The sequence below is a fragment of the Dipodomys ordii genome, unplaced genomic scaffold (assembly GCF_000151885.1).
Source record: "Dipodomys ordii isolate 6190 unplaced genomic scaffold, Dord_2.0 Scaffold10, whole genome shotgun sequence".
NCBI lineage: Eukaryota > Metazoa > Chordata > Mammalia > Rodentia > Heteromyidae > Dipodomys > Dipodomys ordii.
The window spans coordinates 20247721-20258533 of NW_012267226.1; the positions used below are offsets into that span (position 1 = coordinate 20247721).

At 43.6% G+C, this 10813-nt stretch overlaps 2 protein-coding genes across 2 annotated transcripts in view; both read left to right on the forward strand.

Moving 5' to 3' along the window:
- Ube4a (ubiquitination factor E4A) overlaps positions 1-7043 on the forward strand; it is a 38251-nt gene extending 31208 nt beyond the window's left edge. Inside the window, exons 17-20 of the mRNA XM_013009710.1 lie at positions 235-415; positions 944-1091; positions 1437-1594; positions 4074-7043. Of these exons, the coding sequence (XP_012865164.1) occupies positions 235-415; positions 944-1091; positions 1437-1594; positions 4074-4203 (617 nt within the window). The 3' untranslated portion in view covers positions 4204-7043. The remainder of the gene's footprint in view (positions 1-234; positions 416-943; positions 1092-1436; positions 1595-4073) is intronic.
- A 2153-nt stretch (positions 7044-9196) lies between these two features.
- Positions 9197-10813, forward strand: part of Atp5l (ATP synthase, H+ transporting, mitochondrial Fo complex, subunit G) — an 11517-nt gene continuing 9900 nt past the window's right edge. The window contains exon 1 of the mRNA XM_013009808.1: positions 9197-9312. Coding sequence (XP_012865262.1) covers positions 9261-9312 — 52 coding nt within the window. The 5' untranslated portion in view covers positions 9197-9260. The remainder of the gene's footprint in view (positions 9313-10813) is intronic.

Sequence of the window (10813 nt, forward strand, 5' to 3'; positions counted from 1 at the left end):
ATTCCTCAGCACCACATAAGCAAAAAGAAAAAAGCCGGAAGTGGCGCTGTGGCTCAAGTGGTAGAGCACTAGCCTTGAGCTGAAGGGCTGAGGGACAGTGCTCAGGCCCAGAGTTCAGGCCCCACAACTGGACCAAAAAATAAAAAAATAAAATAAAAAGGCAGTTGTCTCCAGATGAAACAAACATGAGTGAAACAGCTTGCTAGTTTGCAGAGACTTTGGTCTTTCTTCCAGAGATCAAATCACTGTTCGTACACCCATTCCTGGCTGAGCGCATCATCTCCATGCTGAACTACTTCCTACAGCACTTGGTTGGCCCCAAGATGGGTGCTTTAAAAGTCAAGGACTTCAGTGAATTTGACTTCAAGCCCCAGCAGCTCGTATCAGATATCTGTACTATCTACTTAAATCTTGGGTATGTGAGATTATCATTGTACAAGCCAGAGGAAATGCGTATGTTTTGGTAGTAGAATGATTGATTGGCTTTTGTGTGGCCATTTCTAGTTATAGCTGATGAAGGAATCTTCTGTCGTTTTAAATAAGATTTGAGCACTGGGCATGGTGTTGCAGAAGGATTGGAAATTCGAAATCAGCCTGGGATATGTAGACTGTTCCAGGACAGCCTAAAAGATATAGTGAGATACTATCTCAAAACAAAACAAAAAATTGATATTTTCTATGATCTATGGGACATTGTTTAGGATTTCCAACATTCTGCCTTGATCTATGCAAACACAAATTCTACCAGTTGCACTATTAATTTAGAAAGTACTGTTTTATAACCATAATACACTTGATGTCATTCCTAGCGTACTAGAAGTCTTTCTACAGTAAAAGAACTTTCATTGCTTATAAAGATAAGAATTATTGTTCTGTAGCCCATCTGTTAGCACCTTGTTGACCTATGCTCTGAGGTTGTTTCTTTCTGATGTTTGCCTTCTAGGGATGAGGAGAATTTCTGTGCCACTGTGCCCAAGGATGGACGTTCCTATTCCCCAACTCTCTTTGCACAGACAGTTCGAGTCCTGAAGAAAATAAATAAGCCTGGGAATATGATTGTGGCTTTCAGCAACTTGGCAGAGAGAATCAAGGTAAGGAAGAAGATTATTTGTTTTCTCATGTTTAAAAAAAAAATCACATTATCAGCCTAGTACAGTAGGATACCTTTATAATTTCAGCTACTCTGGGGTGGTAGCTCTGCCACTGAGCTACATTCCCATCCCTTTTTAAATTACGGCATTTACACAGAATTTCATGTGAATGTTGTATACTCCTTTTCCTGCTAAAAACTTAAATCAGCAACTGAGCCAACTTGAAGCTCAGAGTTAGGGTCTCATGCTGAATTAGCTCCAAAAATATCTGCTTTGGCTTGTTCTTGAAAACAATAAAGCTAAGATCTGTGAGTTCCTTTTAACTGCCAGCTCTTGGGTTCTCAGTCTCTTGCAGACCTCCAGCAACAGGAAGAGGAAACCTATGCAGATGCCTGTGACGAGTTCTTGGATCCCATCATGAGCACACTGATGTCTGACCCTGTGGTGCTGCCATCATCCAGAGTCACCGTGGACAGGTCCACCATTGCCAGACACTTGCTCAGGTACTCAGCCTCAGGAGCATAGATACCCATTAGCTTGATATTGGCTTTTCTCTCAAATATTGAACATTGAGTTTTGTGCCTAGTAAGTGCCTCATACTGTTGATTTATGGATGTGACATTTAACATCATTTGATTAAGAATTTAAATATTAAAGCAGATATTGTTGGAAAATTCTAGCTCTAACCTTACCTCTTTTTTTGTTTTTTAAATTTTGGCCTGGCCGCTGTTCCTGAACTGTTTTGCTCAAGGGTAATACTTTACTACTTGAACCACACCTCCACTTCCATCTTTTGGATGATTACTTGGAAGTAAAAATCTCACAGACTTTCTTGCTAAGGCTGGCTTCAAACTCAATCCTCAGATCACAGCCCCCTGAGTAGCTAGCATTACAGATGTAAGCCAGTGCCTGGCACTTTTCCCCTTCTTAAGAAAATAGTTTTGTCAACATGTCATAAAATATGTCAACATGAAGTATAGGCTAACCTGAAATTGTTTTATTTAAGTTGTAAAAACATGAAAGACAGGGTTGTGTGTTTTTTTTTTTAATTCAGGTATTACACTGTATGAGTCATTCCTTGCTGTTGCTATATTTGTACTCAGCTATGATAACTGAATTTTCCCCAGCCCACCTGCTGTTTGGACAGTCTTGCTCGTTTCTACAGAAAGAAAGGAAGTACCTTATTCACTACTGAAGCAGCCCCTTTTTTTTTTTCAGTCATGGAGTCTGAACTCTGGGCCTGGGTGCTGTCCCTCAGATCTTCAGCTCAAGGCTAGCACTCTACCACTTGAGCCACAGTACCACTTCTGGCCTTTTTTTCTTTTTGCTTATGTGGTGCTGAGGAATTGAACCCAGGGCCTCATACATGCAAGGCAAGCACTCTACCACTAAGCCAACTTCTCAACCCTTTTTTTTTTTTTTTTTTTTGAGTTGGTGACTTGCTGTGTTGCCTTAGCCGGCCTCAAACTTCTAGAATCAAGCAATCATTTGCCTCAGTCCCTCAGATAGCTGAGGCTACAGGAGCATGCCACAGCACTGTGTCTGACTTGCCCCTTAACTTTCTAGGGCTTAACTTAGGACCTCTTGTTCTGGCTCAGCGTTTGTGCTCATGGCTAGCACGCTACTCGAGTACACCTCTAATTCTGCTTTTGCTGGTTAATAGGAAATAAGAGTCTTTACAGATTTTTTGCCCAGGATGGTTTTGAACTACAATCCTCACATCTCAGCCCCCTGAGGAGCTAGAATTACAGGTCTGAGTCACTGGCACCCAGCTTCTCCATAACTATTTAAAATACATTAGATAAAAATGGGCACTAAGTGACTATGCCTATTTAAAGTTATATAAACTGACCCAAATTTAAGGAAATCTGTACATATGGAAAAAATTTTCTGTTTCATAATATTTGATATTAAGCTTTCACTACATTCATGATGCTGTGCTAGGTATATGTCTTTTGTAAAGTGTGAGTGAAAATTATATATTTCATAGTGGTCTAAGAATACAGGGAGTAGATCAATCCTTAAAGTATATTATAAATCTAATTTTTTTTATAGTTCTGGGAATCAAACCCAGAGCCTTGCACACAATAGGCAAGCACAATACCAGTGAGCAATGCTCCCAGTCCTGAACCTTCTTACCTGCCAGGAAACCATAATCTACATTTAATTACATAGCAACTAGCTAAAAAAACCCAATGTCATTTGTAAGGCTATATCTCTTAATATATCTTACATTGAGCCAACCGCTGGTGGCTCACACCTTTAATCCTAGCTACTCAGGATGCTAAAATATAAATATAAAATATAAGGATCACGGTTCAGCCCTGGCAGGAAAGTCCATGATATTCTTACCTCCAACTACTGGAAAACTATCTTAACTACTGGAAAACTGGAAATGGAGCTGTGGCTCAAAGTGGTAAGTGCTAGCCTTGAGCACAAAAGCTTAGGTACAATACCCAGGCCCTGAGTTCAAGCCTCATGACTGGCCAAAAAAAAAAAAAAACTTACACTGTAGTGGCCCAAGTCTGGTAGTGACCCTCACCTCTAGGTCCACCTACTCAGGGGACTGAGAGAGGGTCACTTGAGCCTTCCTTTGGCCTTGAGGCTAGCTTGGGCAATATAGCAAAACCCCATTACAGAAAGAAAAAGAAAAACCCTACAAACAGTGCTGTACACTGACAAGAGTGTATCTGGTCTCTGCCTTGGAGAAGTCTAAAGGCTAGTGACCGACACCCAGTATTTTTTAAGCCACTTAGAAGAAATGTCTGAACAACAGTGTTGAGGTATTTTGTTAAGTGACAAAGTAGCTGAGCAAACTCCTGATTCACCCTTTCTTCAACTCACTTTTCTACAGGTCAGCATTTGACTGAGTTATAATGCACTCTTAGGTTGATAGCAGTCAAGCAAGATACTTAAATGTTCTGTTTTTGGCTTGGCATAGTACAACTTAGAGAACTCCATTTCCCTTTCTCTTTGTCCTAGTGACCAAACAGATCCATTTAACCGTAGTCCCCTCACCATGGACCAAATCCGGCCAAACACCGAACTCAAAGAGAAAATCCAGCAGTGGCTTGCTGAGAGGAAGCAACAACAAAAGGAGCAACTTGAATAAATACTGTGAACGAAACAAACCAAAAACCCACCCCAGAGTGTAGATAGAACAACCACTTGTGGTTTTCTCTCTTTCTGGTTCTGTTCCTTTCCTTTTCCTTTATCAGTTTTCTTCTTCTTTACTAAGTTAGAAAAGTGTTCTTGCTCAAATTATGATAATTAAGATTCCCAAGAATTTGTCTGTGTCCCCCTGGCTTGCAGGAAGTTCTACTTCTTGCAGCATCACTAAGTGTAGAAATCATTACTGATTTTCAGTCTTTGTTCATTCTTGCTTCCTATTCTTTCTTCTTTGGTTTCCTACCTTAAATTATATTAAGTTCAACTACTGGAACTTTTTGCCACTTTATCTTTCCCTTTCACATACTGCTCAAAACATTTTGGTGAGCACTACTTTTAAGTCTACAATGTCAAATATTTCAATGACAACTTATGTTAGAAAATGCTGTGTTATCCTGTGTATTCACTAGTCCTGATGATACAGACTTAAAATCCTAATTAAGCCCTTGTCCTTATTATAGCTCTGTAATATTACAGAATAGCTTTTCATATAAAAGTAAATTCCTCCATGTTTGTGTAGATTTTTGAATGAAAGGTGAGGTTTTATTTTTTTTTTTAAGAAATCTTATGCAACTTCTGTTGGTAGCTCTGTGTTAGGTTATAATTGTGTTAGGTTTCATCACAACACTATGACAGAGTTGTTAGCACCAAAAATTTAGCTCCTTGTCATTTTATGAGCATTAGTAATGGGACAGACTTGGAGTTTTGGCACTTTAGTCACAAAAAAAAAAATCTAGAAGAGAGAATAAATAGGAAGCTGTTAGGCCCTTTTCCTATTAGGAAAATCTGTTGCTCTAAGGACTAGGCCTAGGTAAAAGAGCTAGGAAACAAAAATGTTGTAACCATGAAAAAAAATGTCATTTTAAGAACGAATAAGTGAGTCCCTCAGCCTGTATGTATTTACACATATACCATGTGTTTTTTTGCTTTAGTATTGTATAAACTAAGTGTCACTTTATATTTTTCCCTTCATGTAAGATGTATACAGTGTAAGGCCATGTTTACTCACAACTCATCCTAAGCAGGTAAAATTCTAAAACTATAAAATGTATATAATGTTTATTTGGGCTTATGACCTGGCTTCTAAGAGCTACTTCTAATATAGCCTTAGTTCATCAATTAAAATAGGAATTTGAGTAAATCCTGTCCGAAAGCCATTCTGAATACCCACTTACCCCTGAGCAGTAAGTAGATGGACCCCACTTCTCCAGGCTGATCCACTCCAGTGAGCAGCTTAACATGCTGAGTTGGGCTTATTCTTCCATGGGACTCTATCTACATCGGTATCCAAGCCCAGAGACATAAGGGATAAGAAAAATGATGATGTGGAAATGGGTCAGTGCTTTCTTTAGAGGACATTATTAGTAGCCGTAGCCTCTGAAATAAAATTGTTTTATGATATTCCAACACAAGTTGCTATAAGCAATCCTTTATGTAATTTTGATGGTGTTGAAAAAAACTCATTAGAGCGGGGTCCCCTCAGCTTTGGATATTAAATTGACATTGCCTATTGCTGCACATAGCAATAAAAACAAGTCTAGGATTTTGCAAACCCTAGAATGTAAGATTAATTCGGTGGGTCCCTGGACCTTTAATTATGGGTTGACAGGATTTATTTTCTTAAAATGAGCTTCATTTCATATTTATTATTCTCCTTCCCCTCTTGGGGAATGAAGTGTATATAAAATAAGCTTCTACCTACTTGCATTTATCTTCCAAACCCAATCTAGTAGGAGATTTTCATTTAAAAGGAAGGGGAGGAAGACCAGAGTTTTGCAAAAAATAAAAAATGGAGGAGAATGGGCACAAAACCTCAGGAGACAGCTGTTCTGCAGCTTTCTAGCTAACAACCTCTATGCTGCCTCTAGTATCTGTATTGTACTTCTATACATAGCCTTCAGGTGTAAGCCTTTTCTAGCAAGTTTTGTTATTTTGTTTTGAGTTCTTTTCCTGAGATTTTTATGAATGGCTATGGCACCACTGATGCTGCTGATATCTTTAAACTCATCAAAAAAGCAAGCACGTAGCTTAAGGCCACTATTGGCAAGGAAACCAAGTGTCCTCCGTGCCTTCTTTCTGTAGAGTAATTAAAGACATCTTAAAAAATCAGACTAAAAATTGTCTTGATACAACATGGTACGTATATACATTTGGAAGTGTGAAGAGGTGCTTTGTTGGAACTCAGCAGTAGCTCTGAATCTATTAGAGTAGCCTTTGTGATATACCTAAGTTTTCTGTGTTGGTTTTGCTAATGTATAATAGGAAAATGAAGACTTTAATTAGCTCTGGTATTGTTCATATAATTTACCAAGAAGCTAATACTAAACTTGTGAGAATATTATTTAAGTAGGTTTTATCAAGCAGTTAGAGTTTTTTAAGTATAGTTTTTAATGATTATATGAAAACTGAAGGAAATTTTAGAGGTATTTTAATGGTACAGGTAAAGGCACCAATGGCTGTTTGGTATCTACAAAAGCTTCATTACCTTATTTGATGCTGGTTGCTAAGCAGCCATTGCACAGAGTCAAAGTCTACTGGGTGCCTTTACCAGCAAGAGGCCGATGCTACACTGTTGTCATGTGAGGAAATAACGTGCATGCTCTTAACTGCTAAACAGGAAAAGAACCTAGAGACAGAGAAAATGAAGAACAAAACAAAAAGGTTAACTGAAATAAAACTTGATCAACATAATTGTATTTTGAAACATTCCAGGAAGGTTACTACTTGTCAAACTTGCCTGGGGTTGTTTGTTTAAAACTTGTATTTAATAAATGAACACCTGACTTACTGCCTTTGGTATCCCTTTAATGTTGTATTAAAAGCAAGTTTCAGAAATCTCTGAAAACCTGGAGAACTACCGCTTTTTTTAAGTAGGTAATATCAAGTGTGTGTGACTTGGCTGACCTAGCCAACCTCACCAGACCTCTGGAGGGGAGCCTGGGGCTAGCTCAGAAAATGAGTTACAGGAATTTTTTTTTCCTAATTAACTCCCTATTGGCTTTGATTATCTGGCCTGAACCCAGATCTTTTTTATTATCATGTAGGCCTTTTTCCCCTTGTTTCTATGGCATATAGGACCTCTGCCTAGATTAACCTAGTCATTTCCTTCTACTCTACTATCCAAGCTTTAGGCCACTGTTAGATGAGAAGTCTTTATAATGGGGCATCCAAACTTGTGGTCTCTAATACTGCCCAACAGCCCTTCGTGGATCCCTAACGGCTCTCCTCAAGGCACCTTCCAAGATTTTAATGGTAGAAAAGGAGGCTTAGAGTTTCTGCTTTCAAACCTTTCTCCCATTACCCCGTTTGTGAGAGAGGTCCTACCATTCCCAGACTAATTCCTTCATTTTTCTGCCTCTGCCCCTTTTTTAAGGTTTTTCTCTTGAGCTCCAGAGTCCTCTTTGCTTTTTTGACTCGTAATCTTTTATAGGCTCATTTCTTTACCCAACTGGCTTGTAAGCTTTTGAAACTGTTCTAGTTAATAGCAGAGATTTTTCCCAAGACGGGAACCAGTGGTTCATGCTTGTAATCTTACTCAGGAGGCTGAGATCTGAAAACAATGGTGAGAAGCCAGAAGTGGAGCTGTGTGATTCAAATGGTAGAGCGCTAGCCGAAAGAAAGAGAGAAAGGGGCCATGCGTTCAAGAGCCAGGGCACAAAAGGGAAAAAAAAAAGTTTTCCTTATTGCTAATTTTACTCCCCACTGTTCTTCACATGCTTTCATCAGATGGCTCACGCAGACCTGCACATTATCCTCCTGCCTTTGCCTCCTGGAGACTAGGGTTCCACAGGTGTTCCCCATTTAGCTATTCCCGCCCTCACCCCGTGCTTAATTTGACATCTCGCCATGATCTAAGACAACTCGATTGCAAGGCTCCTAGCCCCTTAGACACCACCTTGTTTTTTAGCCCGCTAGCTAGTCCATTCATTTGGTACGTGGCTGTCTTTTTTTTTTCTTTTCTTTTCGTTTTCCCAGCCATGGGGCTTGAACTGAGGTCCTGGGCACTGTGCCTGGACTCTTTTTGCTCAAGGCTAGCGCTCTACCACTTTGAAGTACAGCTCCACGTTCCCCGTTTTCTGGCGGTTCACTGCAGGTAAGAATCACGGACTTTCTTGCCCGGGCTGGCTTTGACCCACGATCCTCAGGTCTCAGCCTCCTGAGAAGCTAGGGTTACAGGTGTGAGCCACCAGCGCCTGACTCCGGTGTACCCGGAGGGATTCCTAGGTGTCCCCGGATCAGCATCAAGCCCACCCTGACACGGATGCTCCCTCTGCGTTTACACTGCAACCTCTTCAGATCCCAGCTCCCTCCACCACTCCGAAAGTGTGGAATCCCCGTCTCGATGGGGACCCAACCTAACACTCTCCGTGCGGGGCCCTCGGTGGTTTCCTCACCAGCTCCTAGCGGCTGGTGACCGAACTGGGAGACTCGGGCCCAGCCCAGACTCAAACCGAGGACGAGGGGCGGGGAGGGGCCCGGTTACAAAACAAACTGAAGAAAGGCACAGGATGAGACCCAGGACGCGGGGCGCCTACTTGCCCCTCAAGGCCTCGGTTAGGGCTTGGACCCTTCGGTCCCTAAAAGGAGTGCGCTGGTCCCGGAGGACCCCCACGACGTCCCCTAAAAGCTGCAAAACGCCCTACGCAAGAAAGCAAAGGTCGGCGCCAAGGAAAGCAGCGGCGCATGCGCATTTCCTTCCTTCGCCAGCCTTCCGGGCCCCCGTGAAGGGCTGCCCCAAGATATGCCTGTTTCAGTGCCAGATCCCACCTCCGTCCACAAGTCCGCCTTTCTCGTCTTTTCGCATCTCTTTTCTCCTCTGTCGCTGTAAAACAACGAGTGCACCATCCGTACCCCACGAAGATCGTAGAACACCGGAATATTTTGGACCGGCACGGAGCGGGGCGGCCTGACCTTGGAAGTGGGACGGGGTCCTGCCGCGGGTCCTTCCGGGGAGTGACATTCACCGGCCGTTCGGGGAGAGGGACCGTCCGTCCTGGAGCCATGGCCCAGTTCGTCCGCAACCTCGTGGAGAAGGCCCCGACGCTGGTGAACGGTGAGTGGACGCGCTGTGAGCCCGGGAAGAAGTGGGCGGTGGTGGGCCCGAGGCGCCTGAGGGAAGCGGGGCGGCCTGAAGAGAGACGGGTTCGAGACTGCCCTCTAACCTTGTGCTCGCCTGGCCTGCACCCGGGACTCTCCTCACCGCCTGCGAATGCCGGATCCCCACCACCGCCGTGACGAGGGGCAGGTGCCCGGCAGCCGCCGCCGCCGCTCCCCGGGGCCCCACCTGAGGTCCGTGAGAACGGAAATGCAGGTGAGGGGAAGGGGGCGAGAGGCCCGGAGCGCGGGGAGGGGCGGCCTGCCGCTGCGGGAGCTTCGGGGGAAGTGAACTGGGGAGCGCCAGCTTCGCTCTGTCCTTCCTTCCTGGCCCGATTCGGAGGTGCTTGTGCATAGTCGGCGGGGAAGCTGGGGTGGAATCGGACCTTACGGATGAACATGCCTGTCCCGGAAGCGGGTACACCGTAGTCTTTATCGTTGTTTTGTTGTTTGGTTGGTTGGTCGTGGGGCTTGAACTCTGGGCCTGGTCACTGTCCCTCAGCGCTTCAGCTCCTGGCGAGCGCTCTACCGCTTGAGCCACAGCGCCACTGCGGTTTTCTGGTGGTTAACTGGGGATAAGAGTCTCATGGTCTCTCCTGCCCGGGCTGGCTTTGAACCGCGATTCTCAGATCTCAGCCTCCTGAGTAGCTAGGATGACAGGCCTGAGCCACCAGTGCCCGGCTAGTTTTGTTGGGGGTTTTGCTTGTTCGTTCGTTTGTTTGAAGTGCTTCTCTGATAGAGCCTCACTGTGTTTTAGAACGACCCCGAGTAGCTGCAAGCCGGCTATTCTGTCAGTACATTTTTCAGTTGTCTTCTGAGTACCAGGTTATTTATTCATGTTACTTCCAAAATGAGATATATCGACATTTCTTCATTAGCTGTTCTGAAGTGTGGTAAGTGGTTTTCATTCGGATTTGATTACTAAATGTGAATAAAAACAATTTCCAAAAATGTAATGCTTTTGATCCTATTTTGTTGTATTCAGCATTATCTTACTCCTCTCTCTGTCTCTTTTTTTGGTCAATCTTGGGGATTAAACTTAGGGTCTGGGCACTGTTCCTGGAGTTCTTTTGCTCAAGGCTAATGCTCTACCACTTTGAGCCACAGCACCACTTCCTGTTTTCTTCTGATGGTTAATTGGGGCTAACAGCCAGGCCTGGCTTTGTGCCCTGATCTTCAGATTTCAGCCTCCTGAGTAGTAGGATTACAGGTGTGAGCCACCAGTGCCAGGCTCTTTTCTCTCCTTTCTTTCCATCACCAATCAAAAGTAGTTGAAGAGGGCTGGGAAGGTGGCTCAGTGGTAGAGCGCTTGCCTTGCATGCCTGAGGCCCTGGGTTCGATTCTCAGCACCACATAAGCAAAAAAGAAAAAAGCCGGAAGTGGTGCTGTGGCTCAAGTGGTAGAGCGCTAGCCTTGAGCTGAAGAGCTGAGGGACAGTGCCCAGGCCCAGAGTTCAGGCC